The sequence below is a fragment of the Acartia tonsa genome, chromosome 7 (genome assembly GCF_053477335.1).
Source record: "Acartia tonsa isolate MP-2025a chromosome 7, ASM5347733v1, whole genome shotgun sequence".
Taxonomy (NCBI): domain Eukaryota; kingdom Metazoa; phylum Arthropoda; class Copepoda; order Calanoida; family Acartiidae; genus Acartia; species Acartia tonsa.
In genome coordinates this window covers 25,204,882-25,228,321 of record NC_137266.1, presented here as the reverse complement: position 1 = coordinate 25,228,321, position 23,440 = coordinate 25,204,882, and the positions used below count along the sequence as shown (strand labels likewise).

The window sequence follows — 23,440 nt, the reverse complement described above, 5'->3', positions numbered from 1 at the left end:
GCGGCTATGCCTCTAGAGGCCTCTAGTGGAACTTAAAATGTTTTTTTTTCATAATACGTAACATATCTATGTTGTGTTCAAGTCTCTACGTAAAAATAATCGTTTTTTTGTGATTTCTCTTGGGAGGGTGGTGGTACCCTCCCCCCAAATAGTTATAAACCTTCCCAGGACGTATGAGAAGCTACCCTGTAAAGAAGAACCCGATCGGTTTAGCGGTTAGCGAGATCCTTCTGTACAGACAAACAGACACAAAGACAAACACACCTCCTGTTACTTTATTATAAGGATTACACTTTACCGCTATTTTCTTGTTATTTTTAAAACAACTGAAATTTTTTTTTAGAGTTTTAAAGATGTACTTATCCAACATGAAGAAAAAGTAAATCAAATAGTAGCTTTACCAGTTGTGTGTATATAAATTTATCTCTTTTTACAAAACAAAAGATTAAGTAATTAAAAGCAAGGCATTTCTACATTTAGGGTCGTTCCGTCTATTTGAAATGTATATCTATGATGATTTTAGCATGAAATCCGTAGCAACCGTATGATGTTTTAAATTTATTAAAATTAATTTTGCCACGATTTAAAAAAATTATTCCGTGGACGATTAGACACATTAATGTTTATAGTATAATGTTAGAATCAAAAACGACGGGAACCTTGCAGAATTACTTTGCTTTAAAAACATTACAAAATTTTGCACATAATTTAATATTTAAAATGCATATCCTTTAAAGTGGCCTCTATTGGAAGATGACTTTTAAATTTGGTATCATAAAGGATTCAAATTTCAGTTTGATTGTTTATCTCTGATTTTTACTGTCAGCTCAAATATGAATTGATAAAATAAAAGGTTTCTTATGTAATCGCAGCGCCCTTAGTCTCAACATTTTTTTGAGCGGTTGAGATTGATATTCCCGGGATGGGCACAAGTCATAACCGAAGACGTTAAAATTGGTGCAAACTTACACTATGTCAGTTGCGCCTCATTCAGAGTTAAATTAGAGGAGACGCCTTGCCCCCAATCAGACTCAAATCCTTACCATGTACATTTTTAGACAAAGATTGTGCAATCAAAGGGTTTGCTGTCTAACGTTTAGCCGTGTAATTATGCACAATTTTGATTCAAAGATGCACCAATAAGACCTCTTAGTGTATCTGGTCCTTTAGAGAATTAAACTAACCTTAGTACTGTTCATCTTTATAGAAACACAATAGAATAGCTTCGCATGAAATGATATTTAATAAATGTATATACATATATTTATATAGATTACCAGTTATATTTAGTTAAAGAATAATTTTTATTTCAGCGGAAATAATTTTGTAATTGAATTATGATAAGTTCAAGCAGGGCTTGGCAGCCGCCTACTTGATAAGCAGCCGTCTTATTCTGATGATCAAATCTGCCAATCGACAGTTGGCTACAGTAATTTATCTAGATTTTTTTTAAAATAAGCTGCAAAATGAGGACTTTTGTCTTTAATAAACGACAGAAAATAATGGGCGCCTGCCGAGCCTTTAAGTTTAAAATCAAGTTACTGCCCAATCCTCATTACGTCTGAATTCTAAGTAAATACAGTCTATTTTTAACTAGTACATAAACCATATCAAAATTGAATTGATAAGGCACATTAATTACTTATAATATGCATAAGTCTTTTATTTTGGTGAAAGGGCGTCTATATTTTTTACAAAGGCCTTTTTTATTTAAGGTTTCACCTCTATTTCTGTTTATTACGCTAGTCTTATAATGATGTTTACTCAATTGTTGGCTTAAGAACCTTAGGGACTTATTAAATTTTGATCAGTTGGTTCATTTAGTAGAGTGTTTTAACGGTTCAACCATTAATTGAAATCTACAGAAGGAGTAATTTTGAGTATTGTAGTAATTGGGGATGTACATCAATTTTCGGTCATTGTCATGTCCCTTTGGACCCCTATCTATTTCACCTATTGATTATTTCTTGACAAATATATTTTTAGCACAACTCTTTATTAAGTTTCAGAAATAGTCATCCTAGCAACTTATAATAAAAATGGCAACGGCAGAAAGTTTAAATCAGGTAATGCCTTACAGTAATGTCAAAATAATAATAAAATAATATTTTCTATTGTCATTTCATTTGTCCAATTTACCTTAATTTTAATTTCAAACCCCCTTTTCTCTTGTTCTTGTGTTATGGCAAATTGTCTCAAAAGATTAGTCAATATTTGGTTTAAAATTGCTTCGTTTCATACATTTAGAATAACCTTTTAGATAAAGTAGAGAAGACATCGTACAACATCGGACCCTGATTTTACCTGTCATCAAAATAATACATTCAGTGGCGTCCACAGGGTTTCATTATCCCATACATAATCAATATACTCTAGAGTCATTTGACGGAGTAAATTGACGCGCACAGCGAAACTTTTTTCCACACTGTCCTTAAATTTAAGGGGGTGATTTTTTTTTGCCTTGACACCCCCCTTGTCTATTTAAGGGTGATGTTGTCAATTTCGGTTGCAATTTCCTCCCGCATTTATTGGTCGGGTCGTTTATCTAGTAGGAGTAAAAAGGATGGGGTAAACGAGGGGTATGGAGGAAATCGTTATTTTAGCCCGCTACAGAGGTCACTTTAACATAGAGCATGAAATCTGGGGCAAGATCCAAGTAATTATATATCCATTTAGGTTCTATCCATGTTCAAAAAGTTGGACGTCAACCATGATGGAAGGTTAACTGCAGAAGAATTAAAAGCAAGTAAGAAAATTAATAGAATAAAAGCTAAAGATTCTTTTAAAAAAACAGTGTGTAAAAATGCAATAACGTAAAAAAAACTTTATAAATGTTATAAACGGTATGCCTGACGAATATAAGAACCTGTCATAGTTTTATAGTAGCTGCGCTACTATAAAAGTTATATTCCTTATAATTCTTATTTAGACATGCCTAACAAAGAGGCTAAGGAACTCATCAGGCTGATTAATATCTATGACAAGGTAAGTTTTAGTATTACCCTATTGAAACTAGGACTCGTAACTTTTGCCTCCAAGGTAACCCCCGCGGGCCGCCCCCCCCCCTCAAAAAAAAAAATTGAAATACATAAAATTAAAACCCAACCCATTCAACCTTTGAAATCCTTCAATTTACCTCGCAATTTACCCCCCCCCCCCACACAAAAAAAGGTTGTACGTCCTTGCTTTTGGGAAAAGGTCAATTTGTTAACGCCCCTCCCAAAAAAAGGCTTAGACTTCTTTACTTATGGCAGCTAGTTTTAGGCTAATGCTTATTCTTTTTTTAAGCAGCCGTCTACTACTAATATGTATTTAAACATTTGCCTTATAAATATACGTGCAAAATATATTTTGAAAGTCGTTTTACTTTTAGGATGGAAACGGAGGAATCGATGTTATTGAGTTTGCACAGGTTTATAAACAATTTTAATACTTTATGTTTTATTACCGCAGCTACTAAATAAAGAATAGTTGTGCGTCTGTCCGTTAATGTGCGTTAACAATGTGCCCATATCATTAACGAGTTGTACATTTGAAAGCCAAGAAATCGTTAATATAAAATGTGTGCATGATATTTAATACTGTATAAAAGTTTACTATACTTGTTAAATGTGTAGTTAACTTATTGTTTCTGCACTACTGGATTGTATAATTCAACGGCGCGCACAGAGATTAGTCAAGGGATTTTAAACCTTTATTTTTAAACTTTTTGTTTAGCAACCATGAGGGGGAGGGGGGGGGGAGGCAGTAACCCTGCGGGGCTTATTTATGAAAACCTAACTTAGTTGTCAATAGTTGTTGCTATTAGATGATGAATGTGATGCCAATGAGAGATGAGGAATACAAAGATATTGAACTAAAGCCAACAAAAGAACAGGTAAACAAACAGTCAGACATACAAACATTGTCATACAGTGTCAGCGGTTTGAATATTTAAAAAAAGATTACCATGTATTCTTCATAGAAAATTAATGTTAGTTTGCATTAAAATGCTTAAATGTAAATTATATAGCAACATCCATAAGTGCAACAAAAAAGGGATCTAAAGAGCAAATGTTCAGTAGTCTTTAAAAAAAATAAAGAAATAACAATAGAACATAGATAAATGATCACAAAACCTTCATGACAGATTATACACATAAATTTTTATGAAAGCGTGTACCACTGACCAAGACAGACGGACAAACCTACAGATGGACAGACAAAGTATAGAGTAGCCTGAAAAGTGAAATGAAGAAATCAATAGCAGACAAAAATTGCTCTGCTACAAAAATTGGATCTGTTGATTTTTATTTCAAATAGGAAGAATCTGTGAAGAAACTATTCGGAGCCCTGGATGAAGATGGAAATGGTTATGTTAAGCTGGACGAATTTACTGACCATTTAGTTACACAGGTATAAAAGGGTAAAAGTATCAGGATGTATGTCTGTCTTTGAAGCAGCTTATAGTGCCTGTATAAAATTGAAGTCTACCATTGGTAATTAAAAAGTATACTGCCTCTTCATTGGTCATTTGTATTTTATGACGACATCTTTTTAAAAGAACTGTCTTAACCTCTTTTCGAGGAAGCTTTGTGTTTATCAAGTTCGAAATTAATTCCTTATCATTATCCTAAACTAAGCGCAAATGTCGTCTTTTTTTTACTTTCCTTTCATAAAGTGACGCGGCATGGATTGTTGATATATGTTGATGCGCCACGTTTCTTACTTTTGAATGAGATATGAGTGTGTGAAGATTTCGGAGAACAAAATTGGGCCTATCATTGGTCTCATAGTGCGTGAACGACCCTAGTATACCAGGGATTTGAAACCATAAGAACTTCAGGTAGAATTTGTTAATTTTATTAAGAAGAATGGTGTATAGGACGATTATATGTAGTTTTAAAAAAAGGCTTTAGCCAGCTAAACATGAAACTTAATAATGATTAATATATGTTTTAGTATTTTTTTATGTGCCTTTATTTTTGCATTTAACAATGATTTATTAAACCAAATAATTTTCCTTTAAAGCCAAAGTTTCCAAAGATTCTTAACCGTAGAGAAAAATGATTTTTAAAAGCAATTAAGATTACGTGGTTATAAATAACTGGAATTATGAACTAATTGATTTTGTAATTTCAGGACTTTGAAATAATTTCATCAATAAATCTATATTCAAACCTGCTGTTGAAACTTGATGGTTCCTGGTATTGGGGGTTTGTATGTTCGCCAACAGATCTCGAGAACTTCCCACTAATTCGGAAGTCATACTCAACCAAAGTGTCATGGTTGAGACAATTTCAAAGTCTCAAAGTTTGAAGGAGCTGCACAAGCAATTTCAAATGATTGGAGTTTGAAGGAGCTGCACAAGCGATTTTCAAAGAAGTGAAGGTTGAAGTTTAGGCATTAGCAAATTTCAAATAACCTGATGGTTGAAGGAGCTGCACAAGCAACTTCAAATGGTTCTGAAGAATAGGCATTAGCATTCTTCAAAGAATCTGGAGAATAGGCGTTAGCATTCTTCAATAGATCAATAGCATATAGTGTATTGATGAAAAAAACATTGACAATTTTTCTGTGAAATAATTACCTAGTGAGTCAATATGCCACTAACAAAAAAGCAGAAAATTGAGCGAGCTATCGCTATTGGCAGTGAAAGGCTAGAGGTGTTTGACGAACAGATAAAAGTGTTTTATGAAAATCTAAAAGCCTGCCAAAGTTTTAGTTCATGTGAAAATGTGAATTTAAAATCAATTCGTGACATTTTTAGTGAGGTCAAGGACCAATCTGACCTAATAAAAAGTCTAAAATCTGCCGTGGAGACTAGTGAGATGCGCAAGTTCAAGCGTGATTTGGATGAAGCTAGTGAACAGAAAACTGTTGCAGATAAAGTTTATGCGTCGTTGGAGCAGTGTACGAAAATTCTGCACTGGCTTGACAATGATTCAGACGACGTGAGGTCGAGCACTGTCGCCAGGAACCTCGACGTTGTTGAGAAGGTGAGGATGGACATGGGAGTGCTTAAAATTTCCATGGAGTTGCGCCAAGAAGTACGTGATATGTACCGAAGGCTTAGAGAGATGGAACGTCGTTCATCTAACTCGGATAAGCTTGGTGTCTGTGGCACCAATAATTACGACAGTTATCATAGTCGTATGTTGCATGAGGCTAGTGCTAGTGTGAATACAGTCTACAAATCAAGTTCTGCGCCTAGCACATGTACCTTCCTGCTGCAAATAGTTCCAGTTGTAGCACCTGGCGGCGGCGCCTGCCATGCCGCCGTCAGGTTTGATTCTGGTGCAAATCTATCACTTGTGTCTGAGAAGTTGTCCAGCAAGTTGAAGCTGAAATCTACCGGCAGATATACAAACATTTCTGTTGCTGACGGTAGTGAATCATCCTGCCGCAATGTGGTGTTCTATCTGAAGGACAGGGATGGTAACTTGAGAGAATTTGAGGCAGCTGTTATGCCTAACCTCGGAGGTGGCAACGAGATGCGCTCGGTCCATCCGGAAACCGCCGCCGAAATATTTAAGATGCCGCCAGAAAGATTTACATATATTAGTGGAGGCTTAGATATCATCATTGGAAATACACATCCTGACGTGTTTCCATCAACCTACCAGAAAGTGGGCCAGTCTATGTTGTGGCGAACCATTTTTGGTAGTGGTTTTATCTGTACAAGTGCTGACTATGGAGCTGGTCAGCAGAAATCTGCGTATAAAGCTGCCGTAACTGTTGATGAGAGTGCGTGGCCGGTTGGTACTGCCGTAGCTGTTGATAATGAGCCGGTTGGTACTGCCGTAGCTGTTGATAATGAGCCGGTTGGTACTGCCGTAGCTGTTGATAATGAACCGGTTGGTACTGCCGTAGCTGTTGATAATGAACCGGTTGGTACTGCCGTAGCTGTTGATAATGAGCCGGTTGGTACTGCCGTAGCTGTTGATAATGAGCCGGTTGGTACTGCCGTAGCTGTTGATAATGAACCGGTTGGTACTGCCGTAGCTGTTGATAATGAGCCGGTTGGTACTGCCTTAGCTGTTGATAATGAACCGGTTGGTACTGCCGTAGCTGTTGATAATGAGCCGGTTGGTACTGCCGTAGCTGTTGATAATGAACCGGTTGGTTCTGCCGTAGCTGTTGATAATGAACCGTTTGGGTCTGCCGTAGCTGTTAATGATGAACCTGTTGGTTCTGCTTGTGATGCTGTTATTGAGAAACCTGTTATTTCTGCAGTTGACGCTGTTGGTTGTGTTGAAGCCGGTTCTGATAATGAGGTTGGTGTTGTTGTGAATCAAGAATCGACCTGGCTGCTGCCAAGCTGGCCGCCCAACACAGGGTAAAGGGCCTGCAATATGGCGGGTGTTGCCGCCAGAAAGTTATTGAAAGTCTACCAACCCCACAAATCTAATTTACAACATAAACTATTTATGTGTGAAAATGATCTTTTAAAGAAAAGATAATACAAGTTATATAGTAAGCTTGTGAAGGGAACCTAAAAAGGTTCTGTAAAGAATAAGTATTCATTATTCAACTAATTTTATTGTTCATATTTAAGCACAAAAATTCTACAAAATTGTTTAGACTTTTAAAGCAGATTTTAAAAGATTTTGTTTCTTTAAGTATGACTTCGAAAAGCAAAAGTTGTGTGTATTAACTACCAAATGATTTTTGCAGATTTTTTTAGATTGAGAAAAATAGATTTTTTAAAATTATTTTTCGAGGTATTTTTCATGGTTCACGTTTGCTTAAAAAAATGTTATTTCTCAGATTCTCATATGAGATAATGCATTAAAGTAAAGAACACAACATGTAAAATTATTATGATAATGTTTAAAATATTTCTGATTATTATTTTAAAAAGATTATCGCAAAAAATCAAGATATTTGTTTTATTTTGTAAGCAAATAAAGGTTTTTCGTTCACTCCGGAGGCAAGGATTCCTAATAATCCACGCGTAAAGATTTTTCTTCATTCCGAGAGCAGAGATTCGTAGTAATATATGTACCTAGCGATTTCGGACAGGGCAATTTTAAACCTTGAGAAGTATTTTATAGCAATTATTTTCCTAGGTACATATATTTTCGTTCATGTTTAAACATAAACTCTATTTTCTATGAGATAAGCATTTATAATAATGAACACGATGTATGATATTATTAAAATATTGATTATTATTTATATGAATATCACAGAATTAATTTAAGATAAACTATGCATATTTTAAATTAACCTTTCCTTCATTTTTATCGCAGATATTAAAATAAAAGCGGTTATAAAAATTATGATCAATAATTGATTCTTATTTTATGAAAATTGAGAACATTTTTTTTTAGTAAAAAAAGCTACATTTTCATATGCCTATTTTTATGCCTAAAATAAGAATCAAGCGAAATGCGATTAATTTTTATTCTATTTCATATGCTCAAATTTAATTTTATTGAGTTTAATTTCTTTTCAAAAGTACAATTCATTATAAAACTTACCTGAAAAGTTTACCAAAAAAGAATAAATGTGTCGAGGTTGCGTGATTCGATATTTATTCTAAGAAAAAATCAAGTATTTTTTTAGCAGATTTTTTTTAAAATTGCATATGAATTTCAATCAAGTAAAACATTTTTATTCAGATCAAGGAATGATTGAAAATTCATATTTAAAGTCTCATATTCTTTTACAAAGAAAAATTGGTATTTTTTTTCATAATTTTGATGAAAATTCTAACAAAAATATTATTATTATTTTGCTATTATTTAAGTATTGAAAAGTTTTATTGTTGATTAAGATAGTACAGTTCTTATTCATTAAGTTTGAAAAACTTTCTGCCCAAGGATTTTGAAATATTTTTTCTTACTACTCTTTTTGATGCTTAACAAATTTAGTTTTAAGTACCTATAAATCTTAATTTTCTTGTCTAAGATTTATTTCGTTTTATATTTTACCATTATTGTTTACATTTCAACCTGATTTCGTAGGTACTTATTGATTTATTAATAATGATTTATTACCTATTGATTATGAAATGATTATTATTTAGTATAAGTTGTTATATTTACAACATCATGATTAATAGGATTATCCATTTTAGGATTTGAGTATGTGATCCTGTGAGTGTCATGTGCATGGAATATTGTATGGTACAAACCAATCCCCATCCTTCTATCCTAAAATGTGAGGTATTATGAGTCCTAGTGAGGAGTATATATTGTGTATGCATTTCACGGGGTTTCATTTAGTTAGGAGCAAAATTGTCACGTTTTTGGGATGTGGCCATTCTCATGTGATTATGGTGAGTTGAGTTTAGTGAGAAATGTTGCTAGTGCTCAGCGCAAAAAAACCTTGAATCTCGTTAAGGAAGTTAATTTGACTTTCAAACGGGGGGTGTGTCTTAACCTCTTTTCGAGGAAGCTTTGTGTTTATCCAGTTCGAAATTAATTCCTTATCATTATCCTAAACTAAGCGCAAATGTCGTCTTTTTTTGACTTTCCTTTCATAAAGTGACGCGGCATGGATTGTTGATATATGTTGATGCGCCACGTTTCTTACTTTTGAATGAGATATGAGTGTGTGAAGATTTCGGAGAACAAAATTGGGCCTATCATTGGTCTCATAGTGCGTGAACGACCCTAGTATACCAGGGATTTGAAACCATAAGAACTTCAGGTAGAATTTGTTAATTTTATTAAGAAGAATGGTGTATAGGACGATTATATGTAGTTTTAAAAAAAGGCTTTAGCCAGCTAAACATGAAACTTAATAATGATTAATATATGTTTTAGTATTTTTTTATGTGCCTTTATTTTTGCATTTAACAATGATTTATTAAACCAAATAATTTTCCTTTAAAGCCAAAGTTTCCAAAGATTCTTAACCGTAGAGAAAAATGATTTTTAAAAGCAATTAAGATTACGTGGTTATAAATAACTGGAATTATGAACTAATTGATTTTGTAATTTCAGGACTTTGAAATAATTTCATCAATAAATCTATATTCAAACCTGCTGTTGAAACTTGATGGTTCCTGGTATTGGGGGTTTGTATGTTCGCCAACAGATCTCGAGAACTTCCCGCTAATTCGGAAGTCATACTCAACCAAAGTGTCATGGTTGAGACAAGAACTATTAGCTGCTTCTCTATCTTTGCTCAACCGATATGGATCTCCAATAGTGAGGCATCCTATAGGTACAGCCAAAGTTATTGAATAATGAACAGATTAAGGTCCAAACTTAATATTTTACAAATGAAATCTTTGGATAGTTTTTGAAGATTTTAAATACACAGCCACTAGAGCTAGGGGTGCAGACACTAATAGATACAATAAAGTCTGTCAATCCTAGGAACCATCAGAGCTGCAAAGTCAAGGTCGACATGCCCCAATTATAGATTAGCTGTTGCATCTAATAGTTCTTTATCGCATCGAATTATAGACAGATTTCGGCGGATATAAAATTTAAAAAACTGGTTTTAATCTTATGATTGTAGATTTTTATATTTGTAGAAAACTGGATATGATACGGTGCTATATAAAATGTTTCAGTATACCTGAGAACCGGTTCTAATCCACCGGATGTTAATCGGTTTCGAAGCGATACTGGAAAAACTATTATATCTATTTAGGGAGTACCTCTGGGAAGACAGAGGGCAAAGCAGCTCTTCATGATAATACAATCCAAGGGAACCGCGGATGTAAGTTACTATTTCAATTCTGAAAATTGTTGTCTTACAAATAAATGTAATAAGTATAGATGTATGACCCAGACAACTACCTGGACTCTGTCTTGGAGTCCTTTTTTGTCTGCTAGCGAATTGCTTTCTGCTCTTTTGTAACGACTTGGCTGTGTTAGAATTTACGATTCCATTGCTGATATTCATAGACGACTCCAATTAAAGGTCGGCACAGGGTCCACGAGGTGGGGACATTAACCCCCTCTCTCTCTATTGTTTTACTCTAATGGCTTTTTATTCTATTATATAAAAATAAAAATATATTTTCTTTGTTTTCATACATTTACCTTATTTGATCAAATCTAGTACTTTTTGCTACTGTACAAAATCATCTTGATTTATTTAGGACTACAACCCTGATGGTATTACCTATCAAAACTTGTTAAATTATGTTGTTGAAGAGGAATTTAATGAAAAAGAGGTAAAATTATCTATCAAATAAATTAAGTAAAGATATATAATCCAGATAACTATTTGGATCAGTATTGGGAACCTTTTTCGTAGGCGAGCAAATTGCTCTCTGCTCTTTTTTAGCGGCTGTGTTAATATTTACGATGCTATTGGCTGATATATAAGTCGGCATTGAGTTCCATAACGGTCTTAATGTTTACATCTGGAGCCTTTAGTCTTTAATATCCGGGTTTTTTTTACAACCTTATAGGCTCAAGAGTTTAAAAAATGGTTCCAATAAAAAATCTCCTTTCTCTTTGTTACTATTTCTATGACAATAATTTCTCTTTTTACAGGAAGATAGAATTGATTATACAGCCATTAATAACATAGAAGGCCTTCTTAGAGCTGCCGCCATTGATGGCCTTCAAATTGATGTGGTAACTATTTAGCGTTTTTATATTTTTTTTTTCTTTTTCTAAATTTTATTATTTCATTGATAGAGGTACTTTTTATCCATATTGTTTTACTCAAATCTAATGAACTGATGGACGAGAAACATTTTTTTTTATTTAAAGAGTTCAAAATGTTTTTTTTAGTATTGTGCACAGGGTTGGGGGTGGGCAAAGTGCACCCAAAAACTATGACACTCCTTCCTGAAATCAAAATCGATAAAGGGGGGGGGGGGGCGTGTATTACAGGCAACAATGGGAGTGGGGGCTGTAGGTTGGTGTGAGCCTTAGGGTGTTTTGATGTAAAAAATAGAATACACCAGAACATCATATGGTATACTTACATATAGGGATTTATTCAGCCAGACATACAGTTGTCAAAATGAATAGGTGAGTAAATCACACATCAATATTGAGTATAAACAAACAGAAAGACATCACAATTATCAGACAATAAATTAATTTTTACTATTTGTTAGTCTGATCTGGAAACCTTTATGTCTTCAGCTGATGATAACCTGGAGCTAAGAGGAGCTGTACAAAGTATCCTAAAAACTCAGGTTAAATTAGTTTTTGTATCGATACTGCCAGCATGTTTGTCTTAACCATGACACTTTGGTTAAGTGTGACTTCCGAATTTGCGGGAAGTTCTAGAGATCTTAGTTTGACGGACAAAAACCCCCAATACCAGGAACCATCAAGTTTCAACAGCAGGTTTGAGTATAGATTTATTGATACAAACTATTTCAAAGTCCTGAAATTACAAAATCAATTAATACAAAATTCCAGTTTTTATAACCACGTAATATTATTTGCTTTTTTAAAAATCTTTTTTTCTACGGTTAAGAATCTTTGGTTACTTTGGCTTTAAAGGAAAATTATTTGGTTTAATAGATCATTGTTAAATGCAAAAATAAAGGCACATAAAAATTACTAAAACATAATAATTGAATCATAATAAAGTTACATGTTTAGCTGGCTAAAGCCTTTTAAACTTAATAAATCCGTCCTATACGCCATTCAATTTAAATAAAATGAACAAAATCTACCTGAAGTTCTTATGGTTTAAAGCCCCTGGTATACTAGGGTTGTTCACGCACTATGAGACCAATGATAGGCCCAACTTTATTCTCCGAAATCTTCATCCACTCACATATCATTCAAAAGTAAAGAACGTGGAGCTATCAAAACATAAACAACATTCCATGCCGCGTCTCTTTAGGAAAGGAAAGTCAAACAAAGACAACATTTGCGTTGAATTGGAATTGTGAATAAGGGAATTAATTTTGATCTTGATAAACACAAAGCTTCCTCGAAAAGAGGTTAAGACAATGTTAAATAAAAAACGTAATAAAGGGTGTTAAAAAAACCAATGACAAAAAAAATATTATAAAACCTACATTTTAGGTTCAAATTTTAGTTTTGGTTGATTTTATTTATGCTCAATATTTTGCATCATTTTGAACCTTTAACATCAAGCAACAAAAAATTATAATTCATGAATTAAAACCAAACTTTGATATTCAATCATAAAGACAGAGTAAGAAATCCTAAGTTTTATAGAACATAAACAGAAAAATTCTGAACCCTTAACCTAAAGTACTTTTATGTTGTTACATAAGGGCGGACATATGGAAATAGAATAGCTGCGCTAAACAATAAGTAAATAAGCGTAGCTACTCTACTGAACATATATTTGCAGGCCGCCAAAAGAAATGCGGATGATCTGATGAGTGACGAGGACAAGAAATGGAAGGCATTTAAAAATTTCCGCAGACGTGGAGACAAAAAGACAATCATGTATTCGCCAAATAAGATTCAGAAAGATGTTTTACCAGGTTGGTTTCTGGTTAGCAAGCGCCTTTGCCTCTGAAGGAGGCGGAGAAAGAATAGACTTTTTAATAATTTGAAATAAGATTACTTAAATAAATAGGATGTGTAACTTCTTAACTAAAAAAGATTACTCAATCGGATTTAAAATATAAACACTTCATATGCTTATTAAAAAACGAATATCATAGCATGTCTTCTGTCTGAAAATTGTATTTTTAAATTGGATTTTAAAGTTGTATCTATTTTGTGTAGTCGTACATAAAAGGACAGTTATCTTTTTTATCATTTCGAAAGGCATAAGCTTTAATGAAAAATGATTTTATTTGATGTTATGTTGTTAAATGTAAAATTAGGTTTAACATTGCATAGTATTAGCCCCAAAAGAGCTATTTTGGTTATGAACTTCCTAGAATCGGAAATAATTGCTATTGTGTAACGCAGCTACTCTAAAACTATTCCTTTTTTATGAAGGACGTTATGATCTGGATAAACTGGTTACTTTTGATGATCTGCCTGAAATTGAACCGGAACACGTTGTCATTAAGGTAAAACAACAATATATATTAAAAGATTCTAATGATCTATATAATCAAATTAAGTTTGTTATCTAAAATGTCAAATCTAAATGATCAAACATTACCATAAAGTCAAAGTAACAGTAACACTGTGCAGAATAAGGATTAATTGGCATTTAGACGTATTTACAGAAATCTGTATTTTCTAGCTAATATGTTTTTTCTTCTCAATTAAAATTAAATTTATTTAATTCTTATTTTATAAATATATTCTCTTTTCTTTTTGATTAGTTTCAAAGTAATTGTAAATCGTTCCACAAATTTTAGTAAAGTATTAGATTAACACGGGCTATAGTTTGGGCAGGGCTCGGCAGCTGCAAGTTAGCCTCGCCTAAGCTTTAAATTTAAGACCATTTCAACGATGTGAAATATTTTATTTTAAAAAAGAGGGATTGTCATTAGGTTTAGATTTCCAGCTGATTTTTAAAAAATGTAAAAGGTTGATTTCCCTGAGATCCTTCATGCGGCTGCAGACGCGGCGGCCGAGCCCTGGTTTTAGGTTTTTGTATTATATTATTATATTCTATTAACATGTTGTTAAACCATATCTAGAATGTAAGGTGGGTGGATAGTGGTGAGAATGGAAAACGCGGGAAGCTGATTCTGCCAAATAATTGGGATGGCAAGATTCCAACTGATGTAAGTTTTTTTCCGAAGCAGCTCAAACTTCCTGAAAAATAATGACGTTATGCATTACAAATATCCAATAATATGCCAATATACATTTTTACTGTTGGTCAATTAAAATGTATACTGGCCTATCATTGGTCATTTGTATGGCATCTTTTTTATAGGCATTTCTTTATAAAGAAGCGAAACTTCACTATTATTCCAAATTGATGTTTGTCCTATTCAATGAGCACTAGAGAAGCAAGATTTTTTGATGCCTCTAATTGAGATATATTTCCATATGATTCCACAGATCAATGGGTATATTACCTAAAACTCAGTGATCTCAGAAATAAAGTATAGCCAACAAGTGAAATAAATCTAAAATAATATTTTGGGGGCAGACAAAGAGATAGTCAACTCTACTAAGTATTGCATCCCAACAACAGCTGAAAACCACGGGATTTTTCCGAATTAATTTCGTTTTGTCCATGAAAAGGGATCGTTATGGATAGGGGAGAAAAGTTACAAAACAAAAGGCTTGAGTTTAAGTAGATATAACGAGTCAGATTGACCAGTAATCCTTTATTATACAGTAGCTAAGTATCTAATCTCAGTATCTTTAAAAGAAAAAAATCTGTTTTGAAAAAAAAATATTGTTTTATTTTTAGATAGCTACTAACGAGACCCTAGCCTATTATGGTGCATCCATTGCAGAGGGAAAGAAGTCAAACATTCAAGTCAAGGATAGAGAAGTCATTATGGTAAGATAAACAATATTATAAAGTAGTTGGATGTTTGTGTGTGTGACAGTTTGTTAAGATCTTATAAATCAATAAACAAATAACATATTATTATTGTTCATCAATTGCTGGAAGAAAAAGTCAAATATAAAGAAGTTATTATATAATAGTAAGAGAAACAAGGATGACAACATCCATAAAAACAAAGCTTTACAAATCAGAAAGTAATGAACTTAACTAATATAAGAACAAAGTATTTAAAATTCAACTCTATTTATTACAAAAAACTGCATAGATCAATATGTTTAATATGAACATACTTACATTTTAAGTATTAGTTATAGAGATGTCTCACCTAACATTATACCTAAAGGTCTTATGAATCTGTATTTTAAAATTAAGTGAAAAAGAAGTTAATTTTGAATAAAAAAATTGTGCTTTAAAAAGCCAATAATCAACATCCTTATACTAAAGTAACAGGATGTCTGTTTGTCAGTGTGTGTTTGTGTGTCTGTGTGTTTGTACCGAAGGATCTCGCTAACCGCAGAACCGATCGGGTTCTCCTTAACAGGGTAGCTTCTCATAGGTCCAGGGAAGGTTTATAACTATTTTGGGGGAGGGTACCACCACCCTCCCAAGAGAAATCGCCCCTAGAAAAAAATTACCCCTTCCCCCCCAAAATTTTTTTTTTACTTTTTCTCTAACATCTAAAATAATAATTGACTCTCCCCTCCTCAAGTGCTCCTAGAGGCCTCTAGGGGGCGTAGCCGATAGTGTTTAATATAGACAGACGGACTTTCAAGTTTTATTTTCTAATTGTTACAATTGTTACAGACATTTATTTAGGACTTTACATATGAAGACAATTATTACAAAGAATGGGTGATTGACAAGCTTGGAGGTCCAGCCCTGGAGTTTCATGAATTCCATCATCTGGATACCAATATTTCTCAAGTATGTATTCAGAAATGCTCAGAGAGGATTGGGCTGTTTATTACACTAGTCCCCAAAGTCTTATATTAACGATTTCTTTGGCTCAACAACAATGGAGACTTTTACTGAATTTTTATTGGTTGGTTCAATAAGTTGAGTGTTCAATCGTTTCAATCACGAATTATAATCGACATAATAAGGGATAATTTTGAGTAAAATCATTGGGTATGTACATCAATTTATTTGGTCATTGACTTATCCCTTTAGATCCCTGAGAAATGCCTTGCTAAAATCTTATTGTTCTGAAGAAGGATTAATGATACATATTGAGGTCCAACACATTAAAAATGGTTCCTATTGTTGATAGGTCAGATGTGCGACATGGACATGAATAGATAGGATAGTTGGAATGCCTTGGCCCAAAATAGGCACTGCTCCAGAAAAAATTTGACCATATAATAACACACTTCTATAAGCAAGAATTGGTTCAGAGATATACCAAAATAAGATCTTTTGAAGTATCCCTTCCTATACAGGCTAGGCTATGTCCGCATGTCTTTTAACTAAAAAGACTAAAATATTGATCTGTTTAGAAACCTGGATATTGGGTGTTGGCCAAGTTTGCTGATGAAGCTAAATCAGAAATTCATATTACAGCTTTTACTGTAAGTAGATTTTCAAATAAAGATTTTTTTCTATTGATATTTAAGGGTTCATGGGGTGGGGACATGGTTATTTAACCCCTTCCCCCCTCTATTGTTTTAATATTATTCAATAACAACAAGACATATGTGCATATAGTAGTTGCAATAAGATAAAACAATAATAAAATTTTGACAATTTTTAGAACTCTTCATAAAAAGAAATTTCTAAAGATTGCTGGGTACTATATAACCAATTCAATTGAACGCAAATTGAAATTACCTGATACCATAACATACAGGTTGTTTTTATTTAATAGGACAAAAGTATTGCTTTATTTAACCCACTTACCATTGATTATTAACTTCTGTCAATTGTAAGTTGGTTAAATAAAGCAATACTTTTGACTTTTGACAAAAACATTCTGTATTTATACAGGTACCAATAAGGCATACAGTTTATACACCAGGAGGATTTATTTACACCAATAGTTTCCTAGATACCATAACATATTTATATATAGGTACCAATAAAGCATACAGTGTATTCACCAGGAGGATTTATTCACACAAATAGTTTCCTAGATACCATAACATATTTATTTATAGGTACCAATAAGGCATACAGTGTATACACCAGGAGGAGTTACACACCAATAGTTTCCTAGATACCATAACATATTTATATAGGTACCAATAAGGCATACAGTGTATACACCAGGAGGGGTCATTCACACCAATAGTTTCCTAGATACCATAACATATTTATATATAGGTACCAATAAGGCATACAGTGTATACACCAGGAGGGGTCATTCACACCAATAGTTTCCTAGATACCATAACATATTTATATATAGGTACCAATAAGGCATACAGTTTATACACCAGGAGGAGTTATTCACACCAATAGTTTCCTCAAGGGAACCTGGAGGACCATGCTGTCTGATGGAAAGATCAATGAGGCTGCATTGGTCAGGTATATTTAATAGATTATTATATAATACTAGTGGCTACTCCCCTAAATGTCCTTTAGAGGCACTTAAATGAAGGGAGGTAGTTGTTTAATTTTAGTTTGAAAAAAATGTAAAAGGGGGGGGGGTTGCATTTGTTTCTAAAGGCGATATCTCTTGGAAGGATGGTGGTACTCTCCCCAAATAGTTATGAACCTGCCCAGAACCAATCAAAAGGTATACTTTAAAGGAGAACCATATAATATAAGTTTTTAACCTATTGTCATATCCCATAATCCATGGATTAATTAAGATTTTTTTTTCAGAGCCAATGGTTCGATACCAGAAATTCAGATTGTTAAAAGTTCATAAAAATAGTACCATATAATTTCTTTATATGTAGTAAATAACATAGATGTCAAAATTTATAAAAATGAAACATAAAAAAGAACAAAGGAGTATATATATAAAAAATCAAAAAAATTCAAATAATCACCAAGACTATCTAAATGTTCTCTTGAGTTTATATTCTAAGCTATACATCATGCTTTACGGACCAAAATGAACATACTTGAAATATAGAAAAGCTTCGCTATTAAATACAAGCAATTATGCATTTAGGCTTAGGAACACTGCTTTTAAAAATCATTGAATAAACTTGGAAAATTCAATCGTAACCAAACCAACTTTTTTTTCTTGAATGTAAAAGAAATTAATTTTCATAATTAGAAATAATCACGGAACCTTTCATTGTTAATTTTTATGTATTGTAATTAAATTTCAACTTTTTAACCCTAAACATTAATCATTGCATTTTCAGTTAATTTGTTTTATATTATTTTGTATTTTTTTTATATAAAATAAACAATTGAAAAGAATTACCAAGTATGTTATATACATAATAAATACATGCATCATATTTATAATATCATTCAATTAAAACAAATATGATTTTAAACAATTTAATTAAACAGAAAAATTGTTCTCAGAAAAATGTCTTTTAATGAGATATAAAATTACAATTAAGTTTGTTTCGATAATAATTAAATTGTTGGGCAGAAAAAGAAAGCTGTAAAACAGCTGAGAGAAGTCAACTTATGCTTCCGGGATCAACAGGGATAGGGAAAAGTTCTCAATATAAATAGAATAGAAGTTAAAAGAAAAATATTGTATGGAAACCTTTGTTATTGTTGAAAAAATTGCATAAATAAGTTAGATTTTTAGTTCTGGAAAAAAGATTTTGTTTTGAAAACATTAATTTATATTTTATGAATGGACTTAAATGCCTAAAGGTTCAATACGGGGCTCCATTGAAATTATAGTTTCTTCAGTCTATTCATTTTAGGATAATTTAGTAACACAAAGAGACAAATACTAGAAGCGCATTAATTTGGATATACATTTTTACTAATTCATTTTGAAACATTGTGTTAGAGTTTGTTTTCAAGAGTATAAATATCTACTCTCTCCTTTTTCCTTATTATCTCCTCACTCCTTTCCCCTCTTTTAGTTCACCTCTTTAACCCGACCAGCTTGGCAAGCACTCTCCTTTAGTACATACTCATATATTTCCTCCCTCTCTTTTTACACCTTTAGATGTAAAGGAGGAAAGGGATCTTAAAGAGCAAAACTAAGTATTGATAATTGGGGGAAAGATTTAGCTTTTGGGGAGGAGTTTTAGGTTTTATGAAATAGGGGAAATTTGGACAATGCATTTACACCTTTAAACTAAAGTACTAAGTTGTATGCATGTTAAAGAGCTCTCATAAACGGCTAGGTTGTTCGGCCAAAAAAATCATGAATGCTTTTTAATTGTTTTAAAAAGTTTAAGTTTATTATGAAAAGGAAAAATTTACTCCTTGGAAAACACCTAATCCCCCCTTAAGAGCAATTCAATTGAATATATTGTAACATTTAAACCTTTATTATTAAATTATTTGTTTTTAAAAATATGAAGGATTTTAACACGAAGCTATCCTTATCAACCTGCACTAAGAAATCTATGTTTTTAACTTTCGCAAGCTCCACGCAAAGCAAAGCTTAGGTTCTGCTTTCCAAATAACATAAAAATTCCATTATTAGCAAATATTAATTTTTAGAAAAAAAGATTTGATATTTAAATATAACTCGATAGAACATCTACTCTTAAACTATGGTTTCTCCGTTCGTCCTTCCCTCACCTTTTCAGTCAACTGAAATTCGTTGATAATTCTGAAGGCTATTGAATCACAACAGGATGCCTACGCCGCCTCCCCCCATTTTTTTACTTTTCATTTTAAAACTAAAATTAAAAGTGCTCCTAGAGGCCTCCTGCAGCAAGGCCGCGAGTAGGTATAGGAAAAAGGGTAATTTTAATTTTTGTTATTATGTATGAACACTAACTTTGCATATGAAAATCTTATCTCCGGCTTTTTCAACTCTTAAACATTAATAGGGCACATTTCTCAAATATCTTAACGTGGCATGCCTAAATATTATAGTTATTTATCGCATCGTATTATAAACAACTTTCCACGTATATAAAAACCTTGGACCTTCGGCGCTAACAAAACTGACATTAATTTAATGATTTTTATTTTGATATTGGTGGAAATTTGTCTGTAATACGATGCTATACATGTTTTTTTTAGCATGGCCGAGAACCGGGTATAATTTAGCAGATATTAATCGATTTCAAATTTTTTTTATCATGTATATTTTTATGTCCATTAGCAAAAAAGGAGATTTATGTGTATAAGTAGCTCAAATATAAAAATAACAAATTTAATAAATACCAAGAAAAGGGACAAAATTTTAAATACCTTAAAGAAGGTGTATCAACTTTTTTTTGTTATAGCTAGCCGGTTCTTTTAGTAAGTAGTAGATGTAAAATTTTTCATAGAATTCAGATATGCAATCGGTTTTTTTGTAGACCTCTTATTTTTTAAGTAATTTAAGTTTTTAAAAAAAATAATTAAGTCGGTTTTAAGGTACTAAAACACAACAAAATAAAAGAAGAAAATGGCCAGTAAGAACAAAAATAGTAAGATCTTTAATTTGACACCTTACTTTTAAAATTCTGTTGAGTAATTATTGAAAAAATCTATTTTTTTAACCTCGGTTTAATAAAAACTTTAGACCTAAATATTTTCTCAAACAGACATAAAAAACATGGGTTCATATATACCTTTAGAATCAGAAAAATATTACGAATCCATTGTAAGCAAAATTGAAAAAAAGTAAAAAAATTAAAAATTAAACAAATGGCCAATTGTATTTTTTGTTCAGGCAACACTATCGTCTTCCCTTTTTTACCCCCTCTTTACCCCCTCTTTACCCCCTTCCCATTTTTATACTCAATTCAAGAATTAAGACGTTGCCTGTACAATATAATATGATATTTTCATATAATTCCTTTTATTGTAGTTTATATACTATATTGTAAACTTTTTTTTTCAATTTTGCTTACAATGAATTCGTAATATTTTCTGATTCTAAAGGTATATATGAACCCATATTTTTTTACCTGTGAAATAATAAAATTAATGTCAAAGTTTTTATTCTCGTGGGTTTAAAAAAATCGATTTTTTCAATAATTACCTGACAGAATTGAAAAAGTAAGGTGTCAAATTAAAGTTCTTACTATTTTTGTTCATAATGGCCATTTTCTTTCTTTTTTTTGTTGCATTTTAGTACCTTAAAATCGACTTAATTTTTTTTTTTTAAAACTTAAATTACTTAAAAAATAAGAGGTCTACAAAAAAACCGATTGCATATCTGAATTCTATGAAAAATTTTACATCTACTACTTACTAAAAGAACCGGCTAGCTATAAAAAAAAGTTGATACACCTTCTTTGCAGAAAAAAAATCAATTTTACTTTGGAAAAAACATGCATGTCATTTAAACTAAAAATTTATGTGTAAAAAGTAGGGTTGGGCCGGATACTTTTTTGGCCGGATACCGGATACCGGATATCCGGCTGATTTCAAATGACGGATATCCGGTAACCGGCCGGATATCCGGCCAACGCCGGATATCCGGCAAATATCCGGTTATCCGGCCAAATTACCGGATATCCGGCCGGATAACCGGCCAAATTACCAGATATTAAAATAGTAAAAAGAAAATTTCTTCAGAAATCTTATATAAATCTACATAAAGTTAAACTTATTTAGAAAAAATGTTCTTCTAGCTTCAATAATAAGAAAATTATAGCCATTTAAGATTTTTAAAAGCAGAGATTTTTGGTGTAAAGTATAAAAAATTATAGAGCCGGATATCCGGCCGGATAGTTTCAATATCCGGTATCCGGCCGGATATTGAAAATGGCCGGATATCCGGCCGGATATCCGGCCACACCGGATATCCGGCCCAACCCTAGTAAAAAGGAGAGGGAGGGGAAAAGGTTAGACTGACTATTTCCCCCGGAACCCGTCGACAGGTAAAAAGTCAACTAAAAACCTACCAAAAAGGGGAAATTGAGACCAATTGTGTTATTATACGTAAAATTCATCAAAAAGACAAATTTAAGGGTAAAAATGTATTTTTTCATATGCAGAAAACAAATAAACATTCTTAATAAATTGAAAAGCCATCGAGACATAATCGAAAGATAAGGGCATGATATAATGGGGTAGGGGGGAAGGAAATGAGAGATATTGATGCTTCTCCAAGGGGGGAAATTGCAAGTTTTTCCCACATTTAAGAAGCGAACTGAAGGAAAGCACATTTGGGTGTCTTCTCTCCCTAAAGACTTCATATATATGTGTTCACCTAGTCAATTTAGTTTCTATGACCCTTTCTACATTGCACATGTTAATTCATTTCTGTGTTTCCCATTTAAAATGTGATAGTTATGTTCTGATATATTGTGATTTTTGAACTTTTTGTGATATGCATTTGTTTTAACTTTAGTTATTTTTATGCTAATGAAATCAAAGTTATTCAATTAACATTTGTTTTATTAATTCTATGTGAATAAATAAGATAAAAATACGTTTAATAAACTTATTACTTTAAGCATTTTCAACCCTTTTCCGTAATTTATAGTATTTCAATTATTTTAAAAAACTAAAATTTGATTTAACATTTATAATATTTAAAATAAATAAAGAGACATAATATTCTTTCAATCAAAGGGGTGGGGGGGGGGGTGCAGATGACTCTTATGATTTCTATCAATTCCTAAAACATGACTAGGTCATTTACTAAGCCTTCCCCGAAAAGTATAGGACTTTTTAACTAATATATCAAAGCATGTATTAACAATTTGTCGCAAAAAAAAACAATTTAAATAAATTTAGAACATATAATTAGATCTACATACAATTTCCCAAAGAAAACATAATAACTAAAAATACTTTCCTTTAATGTATTGTGTCATGAAATATTTTTATAACACAACATAAATACTTTTTAAATCAGGTGACTACTTACAGAATTTGTACTTCATATATATAGGAATAGGAATCATTTTCCAGAAATATCAGTAGCCAAAGTTAAAAAGGGAATTTAGAAGACATACCAAATTTCTTGACAAAAATTGTTGGCGATTTCTCTCAAGCTGCTTTGTTGAGCAAAGAAATCCCACATTCCCCCTTATTTTCAAACAAAATTTTCAAACAAATT

General features: G+C 32.4%; 1 protein-coding gene across 2 annotated transcripts; it reads left to right on the top strand.

Annotated features, from left to right (window-relative positions):
• Positions 1 to 1,793: 1,793 nt before the first annotated feature.
• Positions 1,794 to 18,855, top strand: LOC145325133 (uncharacterized). 2 transcript variants are annotated; one of them, XM_080167987.1, is made up of 18 exons: positions 1,794 to 2,066; positions 2,677 to 2,746; positions 2,930 to 2,985; positions 3,374 to 3,412; positions 3,809 to 3,877; positions 4,303 to 4,395; positions 10,594 to 10,662; positions 11,048 to 11,122; positions 11,448 to 11,531; positions 12,023 to 12,103; positions 13,246 to 13,381; positions 13,848 to 13,921; positions 14,504 to 14,590; positions 15,232 to 15,324; positions 16,150 to 16,257; positions 16,830 to 16,901; positions 17,738 to 17,856; positions 18,157 to 18,855. In XM_080167987.1, the coding sequence occupies exons 1-18, from the start codon at positions 2,040 to 2,042 to the stop codon at positions 18,200 to 18,202; spliced, it is 1,398 nt and encodes a 465-aa protein (XP_080024113.1). In that variant the 5' UTR covers positions 1,794 to 2,039; the 3' UTR covers positions 18,203 to 18,855. The 2 variants fall into 2 exon arrangements, with proteins under 2 accessions (XP_080024113.1, XP_080024114.1); XM_080167988.1 differs by lacking the exons at positions 17,738 to 17,856; positions 18,157 to 18,855 and adding an exon at positions 17,487 to 17,552.
• The last annotated feature ends 4,585 nt before the right edge of the window (positions 18,856 to 23,440 follow it).